This window comes from Suncus etruscus, chromosome 16, assembly GCF_024139225.1.
Source record: "Suncus etruscus isolate mSunEtr1 chromosome 16, mSunEtr1.pri.cur, whole genome shotgun sequence".
NCBI classification, from domain to species: Eukaryota; Metazoa; Chordata; class Mammalia; order Eulipotyphla; family Soricidae; genus Suncus; species Suncus etruscus.
In genome coordinates this window covers 69,740,107-69,762,348 of record NC_064863.1, presented here as the reverse complement: position 1 = coordinate 69,762,348, position 22,242 = coordinate 69,740,107, and the positions used below count along the sequence as shown (strand labels likewise).

General features: G+C 33.2%; 1 protein-coding gene across 2 annotated transcripts in view; it reads right to left on the bottom strand.

Annotated features, from left to right (window-relative positions):
• Nucleotides 1-22,242, bottom strand: part of CFAP299 (cilia and flagella associated protein 299) — a 569,122-nt gene that overhangs the window by 77,295 nt on the left and 469,585 nt on the right. For both annotated transcript variants that reach the window (XM_049790296.1, XM_049790297.1), the window contains one exon: nt 12,164-12,306. In XM_049790296.1, the coding sequence (XP_049646253.1) occupies nt 12,164-12,306 (143 nt within the window). The remainder of the gene's footprint in view (nt 1-12,163; nt 12,307-22,242) is intronic.

The window sequence follows — 22,242 nt, the reverse complement described above, 5'->3', positions numbered from 1 at the left end:
TGGCCCCAAAACCAAAAATAGAAAAAAAAATACTTATGAATATGGCTGGCTTTACACAGAAATTAAGAGAAATATTTTAAAGAGTGGAAACATTAAAAAAAGACATGAGCTCTTAGAACACATTGGGCAACAAATAGTGTTAAAAGGGACATTTATAGCAATAGAGTCATGGAAAAATTACATACATACATACATACATACATACATACATACATCTTAAATAAGCCACTAACCTCACATTGAAGGATATAGAAAAAGAATAAAAGCAAACTGAAACAAGAAGAAAGGAAATAATAAAATAAACCCACAGAAATAAAAGGGATAGAACTCCAAAAGAAATATAAAAGATGAATGAACTCTAAAGTTGATTCTTTACAAGGATAAATAAAAAGTTAAAAATTTTAGGCTTACTAAGAAAAAGGGGTAAATTGAAATATATAATATATTAATTTCTTTCATAAGTGAAAGAAAAATATTACTACAAACATTAAGAAATAAAAAGGATTAGCAGACTACTTTGAATAAATTTATGCTACTAAGTCAGAAGAAGTTGAATGACTTTAGAGTAGAATCTGTTTCTTCCTTTCATTAAACCATCATGAAAAATATTTATATCCTTAATGTATCACATTGTGTTCAAATAAACTTCTGTACTCTATATTTCTACAGTTAAAATATAAAATATCTAATGATTGTCTCCATGCTGTCTACCAGAATATAAGTGCTCCAAGTTAACCCTTTACTATTATTTGTTCAACTACCATTTTTAGTTATAGTTTAATGTCAGAATATAATTGTATGATCATTGAATTCTTTGAACATGAAGGTTTTGAGAGTCTTCGTTTCTCATGTCATAACAAACATTTCTTTAAAACTGTGATACATATACTCAATGTAATATCATGCAGCCATAAGGAGAGATGAAGTCAATAAATTTTCCTATACATGATGTACATGGAATCTATTATGCTGAGTGAAATAATTCAGAGGGAGAGAGATAGACACAGAATAGTATCACTCATCTATGGGTTTTAAAAAAAATAAAAGACATTTTTGTAATAATTCTCAGAGACAACAAAGATGAGGGCTGGAAGTTCCAGCTCACAATATGAAGTTCACCACAAAGATTGGTGAGTGCAGTCAGAAAAATAACTACACTGACAACTATCATAACAATGTGAATGAATGAGGGAAGTAGAAAGCCTGTCTCAAATACAGGCTGTGGGTGAGGTGGGGAGGAGGGAGATTTGGGGCATTGGTGTTGGGAATGTCGCACTGGTGATGGTGGGTATTCTTTATATGACTGAAACCCAACTACAATCATGTTTGTAATCAAGGTGTTCAAATAAAGATATAAAAAAAATTCTTTACAATAATCTATGAGAAACTTCCTTCCAGTCAGCTTTGCTCTTTTACAAAATAAAATCCAATATTAATTATCCTGCTTCTAGATTATTAAACTACACCCGATAAGGTACAGAGATTGCATCAGACACTAAACTATCTCTCACATTTACTATATTTTTCCGTGCTTCTCTTCTCATTAAAAATGCTCTGTGCTCCACTTCTCTACTAATTTTTTTGATATACAAAATTATTTTCTTGCCATTGCCTTTCCTGTGATTAAACACCAGGTGATTAATTAATCACACCTTAATTTGTGTTCCTGTAAATACTCTGTAGACATTATAGCTTTCCTAGAATAATAGATTATATTTTATTGTTCTGAGTCACCATGCTATTATTTCTTGTTGAAACAAAATCTAGGGTGAAAAATATTAAAATGGCATAGATTGTAAAATGTGCTTTGAAAGTAATATGTAAGTTATTATTTTAATTAGCACATGCAGAAGCATGTAATAAGCATATCTCTTTCCAGTTAGATAGACCAGCTTTGTGTGTGTTTGTGTGTAAGACTTTATATTTGTCTTACTTAGGAACTAACTTTTTCAAGGAAACACCAAGAAGCTATGTTAATATGTATGACTAACGTAAATCATAGTAAGCTCTCTCTGAACAGTTCTCCTCAAAATTAAATAATCATTCACTTTTTTTGGTACTGGTGGAGTGTTTCACATTCTTTCTCTCACTCATTTCCCAAATCGATGATGAGAACCTCTAGAAGGATTCTGCCCATCTTCGGGGTATTAGACTTTTACCCCCAGTTTATATATTTTCACCTTTTCAGGCAAAACCACGCAACTTGAACTAGCTAGCCCTGCCCCCACTTAGAGGGGGAAATCAGGGAGACATCAAGACCAAACTGATGCAAGACTACTAAGTAGTAGGTTAGATACAGAGGGGACCACATATTCTAGACGCCCTGGGGGAGAGGGAAGAGGAAAAGGGAGGTGGGACAAAAACGGAGGTGTAGGGAGGACAATTTAGGGATGGGAATCCCCCCGGATTTTATGTAAATATATACCTAAAATATTATTGTCAACAATATGTAAGCCACTATGATCAAAATAAAAATTACATTAAAAAAAAAAAAAAAGAATATTCAAAGTCTGACAAAAACTTAAAATAGTACAGGTATCCAGGACCAGGCAGTTTTTTTTTACTTTTTTTTAATTGTGACTGAATTTCATTATGCAGAATTATTTACAGTACAAAGTGACAATGAATGAAGGGCTCTCCCACCACCAATGTTGTCCTCCCTCCACTCCTGTTCCCAGTTTGTCTCCCACATATCCCTTTACCCCCAGAATCCTAGTGTAACTGGTCTCCACCTTACAGCTTGTTATAGGTTGGGTATCTATTCTGTTTGGTATTCCAGTCTGGTCATTTTTTATTTGCACTACATGTTCATATGACTGGTCCTGGTATCATTCTTTCCCCCCACCCCTCAATTTATGAGGCTGAATGATTCAAGTTATGCTACTCTGTTGGAAATAAAAAGGTTAAGGAAAAGAAAAAAAAATAATCATTCAGTTTGGAACTAATTCATTCTTTCCTACAAACAGTATAAATATTTCTTAACCAACTGAGTTTAAATTATTTAATGTCTTTTTCCTTTCAATAAATTACACACAATTTTAAAATTATATTTCAACATAATTATTCCAAATTATCCATTCCTCAGGTCATTTGGACATTTTTATTATATAAATACGTTAAGCTACTCATTCATATATCATATGCTTTATCATTCCCAATGTTTTCAGTTTTATTCTTTTTTCTTAAAATAATTATTTTGGTCTTTGTAATGCACCCAATGTCATTCAGTGGTTATTGCTGGCTCTGTGCTCAGAAATCATTCCTGACAGGTTTGGGGAACCATATGGGTTACTGGTATCAAACATGGGTAATTCGCATGTAAGGCAAAAACCCTCTCTGCTGTGCTATTTCTCAAATCCCTCAGTTTTCTTCTTTAAGGTATATTTTAGAGCATGAATGAAAGCAGGCAATATTTTGCCTTTTTAATATATTATTTGAAACATTTAATATTTTCAATATTGGTACTGCATCTCTCTACTCACTTTGTTTTGTATTTGTTAATATATAACATTTTGCATAAAAAGTAAAATAGAAAATAAGTTAAACATCAGTGAGATGTGGGTACATGCTTCCCTAGACCCAACATTCACTATGTTGGCAAGAAACAATTTTCTTTCTCATTCATCAAAGTAACTTTTGTTTGTTTGGATTCTACTTTGTGATATCTTTATCCTTTTTTGTTATTTTATCTTACTTTGTATACCTAACAGTGCTTTTTCTTCTTTAACTCTGTCTTCCATACTTCTTGAAAGTTACTTCTCAGATGAGTTAAATAGCTAATTTTTAATCTTAAGATATGCTTAACTATGGGCTGCTTCTATATGGCTTTCAGAGAAAATGTGGCAGAAATCTCTGTACTTTCCATTGACATATATTTGTTTTCAGAGAATATTTCAAAGGAGCTTGATTACTCCTTAAAATAATCATTATTTGACTCTTTATAATTTAAATCATATACATTCTTGAAGTAGTAAGAATGAGACCTATTTTTATGAAGAAAATAAAGAGGTATCTATAATATAAAGAAAATAGAGTGTTTTTATTTTTTTCGATCTTTTAATAGTTGGTTAATCCTGCTCTACAGAGTATTTTACCTAAATGTCTTTAAAATAGCTTCAGTTAACTTTAGTCAAAGAACCAACAAAATTGTTCTAACTTAACTATTTGTATTTGTTTGTTTGTTTATTTTATTTTGTTTTTGGGCCACACCTGGTGGTACTCAGGAGTTATTCCTGGCTCTGCTCTCCAAAAGAAATAACTCCTGACAGGCTTGAGGGACCATATGGGATGCCAGGGATCGATTCCCAGTTGGCTGAGTGCAAGGCTAATGCCCTACTACTGTAATATTGTTCTGGCCCCAATTTCATGTTTTCTTACATAAACGTCTCACAGATCACCAGATTCCTATCCCCTTTATGAAAAAATGGTCCCCTGAACCCCACCAGTTGTGATTCCCGAACCCAAAGCAAAGAGTAAGGGCTAAATGTAATAGGGCATATCCCAAACAACTGAAATAAAACAACAACAAAAAAAAATAACTGTCTACACCAAATGAATGGGGCAAGGAAATGAGAAGGAACTTCATGCTTTATTGAAGGGACATTACACTGGCATACTGGTGGTGGGTGTGGTTGTGGAGTATTATATACCTGAAACTATTATTTATTATGTATATCTTGGTAGTTATAAAAACAAAGGAAAATAAAAAATATTTAAAATTTGGTGAATAAATAAATAAATAAAATATAAAAATTTGGTGAATAAAATGATAATGTTTTCTATTTATTGACGCATATTTCTTTCATGTTACAAACTAGAATCAAATGAGATTTTAAGAACATTTTAAAAAGCCATTCTTGAATTGGAAAGATAGTACATAAGGAAGTGAGCTTGTCTTGCACTTGGTTGACCTGGATTTGAATCCTGTCATTTCATATGATCCGCCAGCACCAGCAGGAGTGCAAACTAAGACATAACCACTGGGCATCACCAGTTATGATCCCCAAGCAAGCAAACAAAATAAAATTAAAACTATTTTAAAATAGTAGACATACATATTAAAAGAGTAGAATCAAATGTTAAAAAACATTCACAATTGTTTAGTCTACGATGTAAATATACCACTGTTTATTGTATTGGTCTTTGAACTTTTCCCCAAAACTTGAAATTTTACATCAAAATTTGGAAAAGTTGAGTAATTTGAAAGTACCTAGTTTACCAGTGCACTTAAGATGTTTAGAATTATAAATTTTATGTTGCGTAAAGTTTACCAACATTTAAAAATATTTGAGAGTCTTGTGTAAAGAATAACTATGTCCTAACCACTCTAAATGTTGTCAATAAACTAAATGTTTCAGTTTCTAATTATTCACTTAAGATCTAACCATAGATATAATCATGAGGGGACACATTCTTGACAAATTAAATAAACTATCAGATGATTGTTGTGTAATTTTATCTTTTTTAAAATAAAAATAAGCCAAACATCCTAAATAAAATTTTACCTTAGACTCACTCAGAGACATATTTTGGTAGCAATTCAGACAGAATTTAGACACCTTAGCATGTTTGAATTTTTTACACAGGCAAGAGTTGTTATAGATTTAGGTACCTCATTTCTTTGAGTGTCCATTAAAGAGAGTGTTTAATGTTTAATTTGGGATAAAAAGAAACTAAACTAATTAAGTATTTGAAAATTAAATTTATTTATAAAAATTCTCAATTAAATGTTACAAAAATATGTGAAGCACAGTTCAGAGGATAGGAATAGATTCTAAAAGTGTCCTGGGACATAACTGAGGTCAACAATTCAGGGCCAATTTTCTTCCTAAAGACTTTTAGGCTCAAGCCATAATTAAAGGCCACTTTTAGTTCTATCCAGAACTTTTGCACACACAAAGCTGTGGGACACTGTAATTCTTACTCATAGTGACTGAAAATAAAAGACTGGTTAAGTACAAAGGACTATTTTCTGCCAAGCTCAATGAAAGAAGGAAGTGGCAAGGGTGGGTACAAGATGACAGAAATTCCTCATGCTTAGCTGTGGATAGTAGGATTGCTCAAAATTCTAAAAAACAGGCCCAAATTAGGTCTTCTCAAGTCAGTTTATACTTACAGCAACAGAAATATATGATGCGACAATGAGTAATAGAATATAGATGGAAGACTAGTATCTTTTCATAATAATATCCTAAAATAATAACACATACTGATTTGAAAACAAGTCATGGCATTAGGAATTATGCCATTATTTTTTCTTAATATTTTTATTGTGACCAACGTGATTTCTATTACACTCAAAACTAGATTTCTCATTTGGAGTACAAATGTATCCGTATGGGCAAAAGATCTTCAATAAAGCACACTCTTCGAATTTAAAATTTGGAAAAAATTTCTCACTCATAAGCTTGTTGTAAATACTAAGTGAAAATGATTTATAAATTATTCAACACAGTGCCTTGTTCACGGGAAATGCTCAGTTAATTTTTATCATTATGATAATCATCTCAGGCTTATACTGACTCCCCGCTTTGTTAATTACAACAGTATGGAATAACCATAAAGAGTCCCATGCTGAAACTATACATATGCCTAATAGTCAAGCAAATGAGAGCCTGACTAGACTAACGGAAAATATGTCTCCCAAAATCTATAAAGGTAATTTGAACCAGTTATCATAACTCAATGGCGATAAGAATCCAACAGGTACTATAAATGAGTGAATAAATAAGTGATACCAGGTTGAAAATCAAGTATCTATTATCTATTATCAACTATTACTAACTGCCCATCTGATGATAAAAATTTGTGTCAAAGAACAACTACCATTTAATTCTAGTTCATAGGCTGGATATAAAAACATTGTAAGTTTTAATTTGTTTCACTTGTCTACTTTGCATTTTATGGAAATCTATTCTAAGCAAACAAAGAACTTCCATTGTTCCTTTCTTACTCTTTCTTTTTAAATCACTTTACTTCCTGACTACAAGGTTGTTCATAATAAAGTTAGGTGTTTTGTGTTTTGTTTTGTTTTGTTTTGTTTTTTGGCCACACCCAGTGATGCTCAGGGATTACTCCTGGCTACGTGCTCAGAAATCGCTCCTGGCTTGAGGTACCATATGGGACACCGAGGGATCAAACTGTGGTCCGTGCAAGGCAAACACCCTATAGCTTCGTCATTGCTCCAGCCCCCATGGTTTTTGTCTATCACAGTTACAAATTTGTTAATTATTGAGTTTCATTTATACAATATAGAATACCCATACCATTTACAAGTGCACATTTCCCACTACCAATGTCCCCAGTTTCCCACCCTGCCCCATCTGCCTCTGGGGCAGAAATTTTTCCTTTCTCTCCCTTTCATTCTCTTTTTTTTTCTTTTTAGACACTGTAGTTTGCAATAATTTTACTAAAGGAGTACCATGCCTACCATTTTATGTCCCTAAGTTCTTGCCCAGAGTGATCATTTCCAATAGTGGTCTCTTTTTATACCATAACTGCACTCTTAACTATTTGTGTCACAATTACTACCATGGACTGGCTTCTTGGCCTTCATCTCTAATGTCTCTGAATATTACTACCATATATATTTATATGTCAAAAATGCATGAGATTATTCTATGTCTATCCCTCTCCCTATAACTCATTTTGCTCAGCATAAAACTTTCCAGATTTCATGATTCCTTTTTTCCAAACAACTTCATGGTATTCCATTGTGTAGATGTACCACAGTTTCTGTAGAGGAATCGCATGAAATTTGTACACTGCTTTGGGGAGTATTGCCATTTTTATGATGTCATTCCTGCCAATTCATGATCAGGGTATGTGTTTCCATTTCCTAGTATCCTCTCTTCTTTCTTGAAGCTGTGTTTAATAGTTTTCTTTGTATAGGTCCTTCACATTTTTAGTCAAGTTGACTCCAAGATATTTGAGTTTGTGTGGCACTAATGTAAATAGGGTTGTTTTTTTAATGTCCATTTCTTTCCTATCATTATTGGTGTATAAAGAAGACCATTGATTTTTGTGCATTAATTTTGTAGACTTCCACTTTGCTAGATGAATCTATTGCTTCTAGAAGCTTTTTGGTAGAATATTTAGGGTTTTCTAAGTAGAATAACATGTCATCTGCAAACAGTGAGAGCTTGACTTCTTCCTTTTCTATCTGGATTCCCTTGATATCTTTTTCTTGCCTAATGGCTATAGAAAGTACTTCTAGTACTATGATGAAGAGCAGTTGTGAGAGAGGACAGCTCTGTCTTGTACCAGAATTTAGAGGAAAGGCTTTTAGTTTTTCTTTATTGAGGATGATATTTGCCATTGGCTTGTAATAGATGGCCTTGACTATATTGAGAAAGGTTCCTTTCATTCTCATCTTGCTGAATTTTTATTATGAGTGGGTGTTGGACCTTATCAAATGCTTTCTTGTAGACTATTGATATGATCATGTGATTTTTATTTTTCTTGTTGTTGATGTTATGCATTATATTGATAGATTTAAGCATGTTAAACCATCCTTGATAAAGTCAATAGGATGAAGCCTACTTGATTGTAGTGAATGATCTTCTTGATGAGGCATTGGATCCTATTTGCCAGGATTTTGTTGAGGATCTTGCATCTGTATTCATCAGGGATATTAGTCTGTAATGTTCTTTTTTGGCAGCATCTCTGTCTGGTTTTGGTATCAAGGTGATGTTGGCTTCATAAAAGTTATTTGGAAGTATTCCTGATTTTTCGATTTCATGAAAGAGCCGGGCCAGGATTAATAGTAGTTCCTCATGAAAGGTTTGAAAGAATTCATTAGTAAATTCATCTGGGCTTGGGCTTTTGTTTTTGGGCAGAAATTTGATTACCATTTTAATTTACTCAATGGTGATGGGGGTGTTTAGATATGCTCCATCTTATTTATTCAACCCTGGAAGGTTATAAGAGTCCAAGAATTTATCCATTTCTTCCAGATTCTCATATTTTGTGGCATAGAGTTTCACAGTCTCTGATTACCCTTTGAATCTCTGCAATATCTGTAGTGATCTCCCCCTTTTAATTTCTAATATGGATTATTAAGTTTCTCTTTCTTTATTTGTGAGTTTTGCCAAAGGTCTATCAATCTCCACAAAGCGGAGCGGCCATGCTCTTCTGGAGCCTAGGGGAGCGATTTTGTTGGGCCCTTCTCGCCCCACTCAGGAGAGGTTCAGGAGACAGAAAAGTAGAGAAACACGCACATATGACATACACAGTCTCTCCCAATTAGTAATCACACAGCAGGGCAGTTTCCTCTGGCCTGATTTCACAAAGTGATCTGCCTTTCTGCAAGTTACCTCTGATATCTGGTTTTCACTCAGGGACTGGTTTGTGGTTCTTACATAACATCTATTTACAATTAATATTGGCTTCAAATACTAGGATGAGATTTTACCTCTGGTTTACAGTAAATAAACACAAACAGTGTTACCATATAAATTAAATAATATATAAGTTATAAACTTGAACCTTATGTAATTTTTTATTTTCTAAGCAGTCATAATAAAAAGGGTGAAAAAGTGTGAAAATATTTAATAAGTTAATGTGATTTAACTTACAATGGCTGACATATTATTTAACATTAAAACAATGTGAATTTATTAATGCATGTTTATATTTTTAGAAAGAATCCTTAATACCAGTTAAGCATTAACATACTGAATTAAGCATGACATACTGAATCTTTGAATTACAACCACAGTAAAATATTCAATTACTAGATATGGGCAGTGGAAAACAAGCAGGGCAGGAAGACCTGAAAGTCCAAACTGTTGCTGACAGATGCATGTTCTGCAAAGCAGAAGGGAAGATGAGTAAAGTGAGCTGATTGGCAGTGGTACAGTGACAATGAGCAATATAAGGCAGCCTATGCAATCCTGTAAGCCCAAACAGCCTTAAATACAACTTTTCTATAGTTGTGGTAGAGCCCACTACAATAATGACTGGCACATTGGAGCTGGCTGAAGCTGTTTCTATTTTTTACTTACCACTTCATTTCTACTCTTAAGGCTTCATTCATTGTGTAACTTATCCCTGCATCCAATGTACCTTGGTGGTTTAGGATGCATACTGGGTCCATTGGTGGAGGGAGGTCAAAACTGGTGGTGGAAATGGCCCTGGATCACTGTATATTTGAAATTCAACTATGCAGGACTTTGTAGATCACAATGGTTTCAATAAAATAAATTTTAAAAAATAAAATAAAGAGAAACACATATGAAGTTACAGTTGTAAAGACGATTATACTAAGTATTCAATACTCAGAAGATTATATAAAATGAATGAAATTTCAAATATGAGATAAACGAAGTGAGATATCTGAGGGATATGAGAACAAAATGTTAAAGTACTTAGTATTTGAAATCAATCAAAAATGATGATTGAAAATAATAAAACAATGTATAGAAGATAAACCGAAAACTGCAAATAATCCAATCGATTTGAAACTAATGTCATAATTTTAGAAGGATTAACTTTGTTTAAATAATTAGGCCAGAAAACCCATTATTACAAATTAATAACTACACAAGAAGCAAAAATAGAGATTATTTTAAAGAGATTAACTATAAACTGATGTAGAGATAGTGCAACATTCAAGGAAATTTTCATTTCTTTAATGTCTGAGTAATTTAACAAATTTAAAGGCATGGTAATGAAGCTTTTAGAAAGAATCAATTTGAGAACTTATATAAAAACAGAATAATAACAGGTGAAGTTTAGCTTCAGTGGAAAGAGGGGTTGGAAAGTATCAAAAATAAGTTGAAGAAATTAGCTGGAAACAGGACAAGGAGTTCTTTTTTTTATAAATCTGGAAAAACTATGGTAAGAGCAGATGCATGTACAAAGAAAAAAAATCTTACTAAGCACCAATATTTAATGTCTCTTACAAAACAACGAAAACCATTTTCTAGGGGTAGAGTATAGTTACCTCTTACCAGAAATTTTTTGTTTTAAACTTACACTAAAAATGCTAATTGACTCTAAGAGCATCTTTCTCCTCATAACCTTGGGAATGTTCACCTTGATATTGGGAGAAAATATATAAATTTGTATCAAAATGAATCTCTGAAATGTCAGTTTGTCAGTTAAGGACTACTAGAACAATAAATTAGGACTGCCTTATTCTGAATGTTGAACCCATGTTCTAAATGTGGATCTAGGACCAATGACTTCTGAACTGAAATTTTACTGGGAATAATAATCAAAAAAGACTAATCAAAAAAGACTAATGAGAGACTAGAGTGATGGCACAGCAGGTTAGGCCTTGCACCCAGCAGACCGGGGACAAACCCAGGTTCAATCCCTGGCATCTCATATGGTTCCTGAGCCTGCCAGGAGTGATTTTGAGTGTAGAGCCAGGATACTCCTGAGAACCGCATTGCTGGGTGTGGGGAGAGAGAGAGAGAGAGAGAGAGAGAGAGAGAGACAGAGAGAGAGAGAGAGAGAGAGAGAGAGAGAGATGAAGGGAGAGATATGAAGGGAGAGGGAAGAATAGAGAAGAGGGAAGGAAAGAGAGAGAGGGAAAGGAAGGGAGGGAGAGAAACTGATAAGAGCATTAGCTAAGTAAGAAACTGACTTTAGTTAGAGAGAGAGAGATGAAGGGAGAGAGATGAAGGGAGAGATATGAAGGGAGAGGGAAGAATAGAGAAGAGGGAAGGAAAGAGAGAGGGAAAGGAAGGGAGGGAGGGAGAGAAACTGATAAGAGCATTAGCTAAGTAAGAAACTGACTTTAGTTAAGAAGTAATGATAGATCAACCTGGTTATTTCTGTATCCTGACCTACTGTTTTCTGTTTAATAAAACACAAATCATATATTGAGAAGAGTCAGTGTGAGCAGCTGAGAACAACTGTTTTGCTGTTGTTTTTATCACTTAAAATTGATGTTACTTAAAATGTACTAATCTACAACTATGAAAAATTTTATTAAAACTGTTAAAGGAAAATTGCATCTATATTAATTCCCTATTTAAAAGGGTTTGTTGTCTTGATCAAATAACTCATACTTCTAGTTCAGACACTATTTAATGCTACATATTAATTAACATTCTATGCATAATGAAGAATATAAAATACAAAATTTGTATTCATGATTTTAAGGAGTTGTTCTCTTATTGAAGATATGAGAAAATACCTTCTGAAGACTTACCTAAGATCTGTGGATTTTGGAAGAAGTCTCTTTTTCCCATTAAAGTATACTTCAAAATCTTCAACTTTCAGTCTATAAGCATAGTCAATGTATCCTGAAATCTCCTGTCCATAAGAATTTCGGTCACGAATAAAGATCACAGACTGGTAGCATAAGAAAACAGACAATAAAATAGAAAATGAATATATCATTTTAGTTAGTGATAAAGGACAATAAAAATCAGGTTCATAATAAACCTCTGAAGTCAATATTAGTATTTTATTCAGCCAGGAGTAATTTGTAGAAAGTTAATTATTATACATAATATGTATTATATACAAAATATATAAATATAAATATAAAATATGTTTTATGTATATAATAATTATTATACAGTGATATGCATTTGAATTAACTTAACGATTAATGTAACAATTCTGATTAATACTTATAGGAAACTTCATAAGTGCAAACATTATATTAGTTTTGGCAGTCAGTTAATTTACTTCTGCCCAGTCCTATTGCATTTATTATGCCATAATTTATTTAAAAAATGAGGAGGGGCCAAAATGATAGCACAGCAGTATGGCATTTTTCTTACACATGGCCTATCCAGGACAAACTTTGGTTTGATCCCAGGCGTCCCATAGGGTCCCCCAAGCCAGGAGTGATTTCTAAATGCATAGCCAGAAATAACCCCTGTGCATCACCCAGTGTGGCCCAAAAATCTAAAAAAAAAAAAAAAAAAAGGAACAGAAAGTTTGACGAGTACTTCACTCAAGGTCTCAGAACTGAGATAAAAGAAAATAGGCTGTGTGTTTTATACAATAAAACCCAACATCTAGTTTTATTATGCTCCATTAACCTGCAATTTACATTGGTGTATATTTTACAAATTTAATGTTTCATTAGGAATAAGAAAATGATATAATCAGGTCTAGGCTATAGTTCAGTGGGTATGATGTTTGCTTGGCACATGGCTGACCTGAGTTCAAACCCCAAAACTAATTATGAGCCCGCCCAAGTTATCCCTGAGGTCAGACCCAGAAATAAGTCCGGAGCATCACTAGGAATGAGCCAAAAACCAGAAAGAAAAAAAATAAAATAATCATATTTAATTTCATTGTCAATGTGTAGTTATGTTTAAGTTGCATAAAAATTTAATTCCTTGGTTAAGTTTAGTCACTTAAAGTTTAGGTTCTACTTAGATATAAAAATTTAAAGAATCTTTCCAGGTATTACATAAATGTGATAGATGCAATTGGCAAAATGTCACAATTTTGACAGCTATAATTCTCAGGATAGATTAAGACAAACATTTGATAATTCAGATTTGTTACTAATCGAAACATTTTTTGTTTTTGTTTTTGAGCCACACCCGGTGACGCTCAAGGGTTACTCCTGGCTACGCGCTCAGAATCGCTCTTGGCTTGGGGGACCAGATGGGATGCCAGGGATCAAACCAAGGTTCATCCTGGGTTCCGTGAAAGGCAAATGCCCTACCACTGTGCTATCACTCTTTCCCTTAACTGTAATATACTTTTGTAAATAACTAGGAACTGAAAAATATAAATAATTTGCATTTATTTTATCTTTATTTTATTTATTTTTGGTTTTGGGGGAACATTCAATGACACTCAGGGGTTACTCATGGCTATTCGCTCAGAAATCGCTCCTGGATTGGGGGACCATATGGGACGCCAGGGGTTTGAACCAAGGTCTGCTCTAGGTTAGCATATGCAAGGCAGACGACTTATTGCTTGCACCACGGCTCCAGCCCCTATTTTAAAATCTTGCTTATGGAAAAGATGGGCCACATCTAACTGTGCACCAGTTTCATCCTTGGTGATATTTTGAGAACCATATACAATGGAGCTTAAAGCAGAGTTGGCCACACATAAGGCAATCATTTTATCCACAGCATTATTTTTTTTTTTCTTGTTAGTGGTGCTCTTCCCAGCAATGTTCAGAGAAACAGAGGCTACTTTTGGTAGCACTCTAGCAAGGAAGCAGAGTTGCTTGATTCTGGCAGTACTGAGGATAGAATTGGAAATCTAGTGCATGCAAGAAATGTGTTACACCCTTTTAAACTACCTTCCCAATCTCCCTTATCTTTTCTCTTTCCTTCAAATAACAGTTTCCTTGAAGTATAGTCTACTATACAGAGTTCAGAGCACAATTTTTCCCCTAAAGTGTGCAATTCAGTTACTATTAGTGAACTTACAGAGCTGTGCAACAAGATTCAGTTTGGGAATATCTTCACCACCCCAAAGATGTCCCTGTGCCCATTTGCATTTAGTTCTGTTCTGTCCCCTAACCTCAGGCAATCACTAATACTTGTTACGTAGGGGTCTCAAACTCAATTTACCTGGGGGCCGCAGGAGGCAAAGTCCGGGTGATCCTTGAGTGCAAAGTCAGTAGTAAGCCTTGAACATTGGGGGGTTTGACCCAAACAACTAAAACAAAACAAAACAAAACAAAACAAAATTCCTCTAGGGCAGGGCCACAAAATGTTGTATGGAGGGCTGTTTGCAGCCCACGGGCTGCGAGTTTGAGACCCCTCTACACCTTTTCTGATTTTTTTTCATAGAAATGGGGTAGTATGATATTTAGTCTTTTTCATTCTGATAGCAATTTTATCACAGTTATTTTCCCCACATACATTAAAGCTAGATCTACTTTTAAATAATGGTGCTATGTTTATAAAAGGAAAATTTCCAAAATACTTATTATCTTTTGATAAAATGTGTTAATGCTCTATAGAACCAATAACGATATAATTCACACAAATAATTCTGTAAATCAATTCTATTTATTTGAAAGAAGTAACATACACATACATTTCTTTACCACGTAAACACCATTATTTTCCTAATTAAAACAATGACAAAATATTTTAAAACCATTGTTAAATAGAAAGATATCCAGTTGCAGATTTTTAAGTCAAAGCTCACATAGCAACAAACATATAGAATCTGAAATTTTACAGAGATGATTTGTGATATCATGTGCTAAACTGATATTAGTTGAATACTTAGTTAGGTCTGCATTACTTTGCCTGTATTTGGAAAAGATGAATTAAAGTTCACTTTAGACCATTAATATATCATTTGGATCTTTGGCTGCTTGTCTTTTCCCAGAAGTGGATTAAAATACAATTTCATCAACTTGTTATGTGTCGAGTACATGTGTTGTCTGATTTTTCTTGCCAAACACTAATGAGGAAACATAAACCTGATACATCGAAATGGGACTTATTCAACAATGAAGTCAAAAACGCTTTTAAAAAGAAAAGAAAAGAAAAGAGCAAACTAAGCACTATGTCTCTGCATTAAAACTGAAACATCCATTTCAGGGTATGAGAGCTGTCAAGCAAGCTGAATCTGGTGCAGGCTCCACCTCTGAGACAGTCAGTGTGCTCCCAGAAGGAGAGAAAGCAAGGTTTTATCTCCTACAATTTTACAACTCTGGGAATGCTTTTATGAGTCATTACTTTCAGAGAATCATTTTGTGTAAAATTATTTTGTTAGTGGAGTATATGTTCTGACCCCTCAAGCCCACTAAAATAAAACTAAAAAATGTTTTCTAACATTTTAGAAGGTCTGCCATAAATTTTCCAGAAACCAATTATGTTCTGGAATTTTATGTGATAATTATTTTAAATCATCTATTTTTTATTTAATTGTAATTTTTACATGTTGGTATTTTCTATACATATCAGTGATCACCGTGGATTCAAAAGAAAATAGCTTCTCTTTATGGGAGGAGCTATAGACTATCATTGCAAAGGGTGTAAATAAAGAACAAAAAAATTTCACCATTCTTTTAATCTATATTTGTTTTTAACAAAAAGAACATAAAAGTTTAGGTTATGTGTCATTTGCTCACTTGGCAACTACTAGAGATTTCATTAGCTATCTTGTGATTTTTCATTCTTGGATTATGAAACATATCTATATTTGAAATTTTTTGTGTTAACTATGAAGTTTAGTGATATTGTAGGAATATTTATTCCACTGATAAAATCAAAATCAAAATGCAAATAATATTAAATAGACAATATATGTATATGACTATATGTACACTAAATACTGAGTATTAGAAAACAATATTATAATCTATACAAAATGACAATTTATCTAGAACCTTATTATTGTTGTTTTTGGACCATACCTGGCTGTGCTTAGGATTTTTTGCCAGCCCAGTGCTTAAGACTTGGCCTCAACAGTGCTCAAGGGATCATGTACTGCCAGGAATAGATCCCAGAGACACATACATAAAGACAAGAACTCTACCACTGGGCCACATCTCTGGCCATACTTAGACCATCTAAGACAGTCAATTGAAAAGCTTCCAAAACAGATTGATTAATTGATTCTACATATACAAATGCATTTATGTATATGTTATATATAAAAGCTTGGGTTTACATTTCCAATTATTGATTACATGTTTAATCTATATTTATATTATACTTTTAATTAAAATTATTCTAAATATATTTTATAAAAATGTTTATAATAATACACTGAAAAAAGATAAAATAATTAAATAAAATGTTTTATAAATATGATAAACTGAAATTATAAGAAAATACCAACCAGTATTTTGATTACTTAAAGTTTTACCTTAACGAAGAAATTGCTATGACCTCAGATATTTAAAATAAATTAAAAAAATGAGAACTAAATAGTAAAATTTGGAGTATGAGATGTAAACTTATAAATCACATAGTTAATAATGGAAATATTAACTTCAGAAACATACTACAAATGTATATGCAGAGCCCTGTATATAATGCTTTCTACATTTTGTACAATTAACATCTACTGTGTTTTACTATGCTATACTAAATCTTACCTACAAAGGCACTCTTACCTCCATCTTTCTAGCTTGATTGCATACTCTGTAATCCCCAGTTTGAGAATACATTTAGTTTTTTGGAGATTAATTTATTAAGCTACCACTGTTCACTATTTACTGATCTTTCTACATGCTAATTTTTATCCTTATTGAGCTTAGTTATTATAAAAAATTTTAGCACAGTTCACTTGCATGCCCTTCAAATTCTTTGCACTCTTTAGTTATATTACTTGAAAACATTCTAATGAACACAACTTTAGTTCCATTTTGCTAGTGAAAATCTATTACGAAAAACTCAAAAGTGTTAATGACCATAAACTCGATTTGCCCAATAGTGCTTGCATTAATAGTTGTCTATCATATGTATTCTCTCTATACAATCCCAATATTTTCATGCATTTCTATTTAAACTTCCCACACTCTTCTCACACTCAATGATGTTTATCACTAAAAATAAAAGCCACTGGGTCATGAACATCTCTTCATTATCTCATAAAAGTTATCTATGTTCCCATGCAGCAGTAAGATGGCCATCTCAAGAAGAGAAGGCAGGCCAAGCCCTCGCCCTAAAGAAACACTGTCTGTTGCCTCCATCTCCCAGAATCAACATGTTCCTGATAGCCCTGCCTCATAAATGACACTCTAAGATTTCCATTGGGGACACCAATATGATCACATTTCTTGTATGCTAGTTTGGGGACTAATATCAAAAGAGATTTTTGGAGAAAATATGGGTTCCACCCGCCCTTTCAGGAGTCCAGCAGCTGGGTACATGCCCCTAAAAGTTGTAGTATAAATAACAGTGCTTTGAATCTCTGGAAACTTTACTTGTTTAATACTGTCATTCCTATAGGAACGCACCAATTTAACATTATGGAAAACTAACAAGACCTTATTAAAACTGATGCCATTATATTAATAACTTTATTGGAGATATAATAATTTTCTCTATCTACTTTTTCTTTTTTAAAATTCTCTTTCTTTTTCTTCTTTTAATAACCTTGCTTTTACTTATCTGAAAATAAATGTATTATAACCAATAATGTCACCTATGTGATACATATGTCAGATTTGGAGAGATAGTACCATAGGTAGGGCATTAGCCTTGCATAAAACCGACCCAGGTTCTATTCCTAACATCCAATATGGTCCGCAAGCACCACCAGAAGCCAGAAGTAAGCCTTGAACATTACCACGTATGGGTCAAAATCAAAAATCAAAAAATCAAAAAACCACACACACCTTTATGAGAACCTTACTTTATTTGTTTTATTATTTTATTTCCATTCTATCCTATAAGGAAAAATGTGCAGTTTTCCATCCAAGTGTTGTCCCTTCTTTTGTACTGATATTCATGACCTCTCTTGCTATTCTTGAAATATTAGCCTTTATTATAGTATTGCTACTATTAATAAGATGATAAATTATCAGTTATTTGATAAAGAAATACTTGTTACAGTTCCACATTTCACCTTTTTAAAGTTTACATTTCTTATTTTTTACAGTTTTATACTTCTTTATTTTAACTAATCTCATTATTTTACCCATTCTAACCAGATTCATTCCCACCCAACTAAACACTCTTCAAATAATACTATATTTGAAATCTTCTACTTCATCTTGTCAAATCCAGTGGCAAATTTTCTTTATTCTTTACATAAAATTTAAGTAACATTTGAAATTATTCTTCACTTTCTCCTTTTTTGAAATGTTTTTTTCACTTGTCTCTAATGATGTCACTGATTTTCACAAAATTATTTTTCTGTCTTACAATCTTATTTTTTCCAAATATGAGTCATTAGTTATTAATCTTTTCTTTTTAATTTCATATACAGACCCTCCATCTAACAACTTTTTGATCATACCCAGTTACATGATTTTATTAATTCTTATTAATTTTTTATTTTTATTTATTGAAGAAAATTTATCACATAGTTGACATAACTGATCATAATACAATTGTTTCAGGAAGACCAAAAGCAACATGATTAAAAAAAAAAACAGAAAATTGAAAGAAAAACTAAAGAGATGGGAGAGAAAGGAAAGAAAATGTTCAGTGGCAAGTATATTTTTTGAAAATTATTGAATCCCCAGTGAACTCATTAAAGCACTAGAAGGAAGTTTAGTTTAGTTAGCTCTTTTTTTTTTTTAAGAATTAGAGTTTTAAAAAAATACAGTAAAAATGGTGTGGGTAGCAATTGTTGTTGTTTGCATAGGCCCAACAAAATGTGGGGGAAATGGAAGGGAAAACCTTGGCCTAAAAACAAGGAGACCTTACCCTTGAAATTTTCTGGCATAAGACCGACTCTGGGCTCCAGACATACTAGGTTGTTTAAGCCCTGAATCATTCTCAATGGTCTCAGTAAAAAAAAAAAAAAAAAAAATTTGCACAATCGCTGTTGTTGGTGTCAGATTTCTATAGTTACAGATTCTGGATTCGGTGCATCTTCTTCATCAAAGTCAGGATGATGTTGAGCGTCCTCTATTTTCACCTCACCATTAGCGGGCAATGAGGAGAGCCCTGCCCTGCAAGCAGGTTGTTGCTGTTTGCAAAGTCATCTGGTTGTTAAGAGAACCCTCTTTGGAGTAAGTCGATGCCAGGGCAACAGCAGGGTCTTCCCTGGTAGAGGTTTGCTTCCTGGCGATGTTATAGACATTTGTGGTTGTTTTTGTAGATGGTATTCATGGTTTAGGGTGATACCCATTCTTATGAGTCCTGAGCCAAGTCATTATGACCATGTTCTATCGATCCCACAAGTAAAGTTTATATAGTTTAATAGAATATCATAGAGTTTAATCCACATTTTCATTATACAGAATGGAATATACTGTCCTTCCCTCTTTGGCTCACCACCTTTTAGGCTCATTTCTAGTCCTTTACCAATCATCCCACCACCTATTTCCCCACATTTAACTCTTTCTACCTTCATTTCTTGGCTCCTCACAAGCATTATCCCCACTCAAGCCAGCTGCCAACAAAGCTCCCAAAGAGAAAAAATGTCTCTCAAACTGAGAATTCTTATTATTTTTATCAATTATAATACTTTTATAAGCATCAGACTCATAGATAATTTCAAAAACATTATTAAAATCTTAAGTTTGGGACTGGAGTGATAGCATAGCGATAGGGCATTTGCTTTGCAAATGCGAGAGAGACCTGCCCAGTTCTATTCTCAGCATCCCATATGATCCCCTAGCCTGCCAGGGGTGATTTCTGAGTGCAGAGCCAGAAGTAACCCCTGAGCACCTCTAGGTGTGGCCCAGAAATCAATCAATCAATTAATAAATCTTAAGTTTCCCTTAATTTTAACATAGAAAGCTTACTGTCCAGAATGTCATTCTAATTGGATGTCATCTAGTATTTTGTTTTGTGAAACTATAACATTATTATGTAAATATTATACTAATTATGTTCCCTTCCCTACACAGCAAATAATTTAACACCACTGTAAAATCTTTAGATTAACTTTGAATTTTCTTTACTTTCCAAATCTAATCAATCATCAAATTCTGTTGATATTATGAGCTCTCTTGAACCATAACTTTTCATTCTATGTGGCAATCACCAGTATCTTACTTCAAACCATATTATAAACTATCATTATAGCACTTTACCTGAAACAATTCTTTGTTCCAGTCACTTTCAAAATCACCCCAGAGTTTACTTCCTAAAAGAAGATTTCATAATTTTTCTTGTTTTAATAGCAACTTGTTAATCCAACCCTATTAGTATTATAACTTGTCCATTAACAGATGCCAAATTTCTCTCTAGGAACTTTCTGTATCTCCTTTTCATTTAAACCATTTTGGGGGGGATTTTTTAATTTTCTTCTTTCTCCAGCAAACTTTTATTTTCTATAAAACTAACTACTATGGGAGCCGGAGAGATAGCATGGAGGTAAGGCGTTTGCCTTGCATACAGAAGGTCAGTGGTTTGAATCCTGACAATCCATGTGGTCCCCTGAGCTTGCCAGGAGTGATTTCTGAGCATAGAGCCAGGAGTAACGCACTGCCAGGTGTGACCCAAAAACCACACACACACACACACACACACACACACACACACACACACACACACACACACACACAAAACCCTAACTGCTAAGTATTTATTATAACAAACTTCATCATATTCCGTGAGTCCAACCAAATTTTCGAGAATTATTCTTATCTTCACAGTTCATTCAAAATCTGTCAGTGTTTCTTTATTCCTTGATGCATCCTTGGTAGGTCACTATCCTTTAGATATTCCTATCTGTAGTTCATTCTAGACTTCTAAAAATATTAACTATCACTTTAAGTCATTTTATAAATTACCATCATCTTGGAATTTTCCCTGATTTTCATTTGACTATAACAGATTCTTTTTGTATTACAAATTTTGCACTTATTAATCTATATTGTGATGCAAGTTGAAGAGCTTTTATTATCTAATTTTAAATACTTAATATTACTCCTGTAATTTGTTTTTAATATGATATGTAACCAATGGTTTTGTAACAAGAGTCATTAAACAAAATCCAATACTATTGTATTATGAGTTGCTAGTAATTTAATCATGTTTTACAGAAAGTGTAACCATACAATAAAATAATAGTGATGAAAACTAACTTTTGTGTTTATCTGTGTAGTTTGCATCTTGGCCTCAAAATGCAAGACAAGCAATCTATCACTAAGCTATAACATTTTGTAGATCATTTTTCAGATGTTTTCATGAGTGCTTCCAATGTGTTGAGAATTTCTCATTTAATCATAACCAAATCCTATAGCATAGCTACTATTATTATTAGATCAAATAATTAAGTACAGGGGATATTAGGTACCAAACAGATGCTAAATATGTAACACCAGAATTCCCATAAAAATTAAAGAAACACTTGTTTGCATAGGCTTTAATAGTTGATATGTAAACACTAGAGGTACCGCAAGTAATCTAGTACTGAAATTAATACTATCTCCAACACTAACCTCATTTTACTCCCTTAAGTTTGAAAACCTAAGTAGAATCATAAAACAAGAGAGAATTATATAGAGCCATAGAGCAAGCATCATAGAGAAGTGCAGAAACCACATGTTGAGTTTTTATTAGATAGTTATAAGATATCCCAGAGTAAAAGTTTCAAGAAAATGAATAGTTTTCTGCTATGGTTTTATACTGACTAAATATAACTGGTCCAATGCCTTCATATTACACATATACTTGCCTAGAATTATCCTCCAAAAGTACTGAGAATACT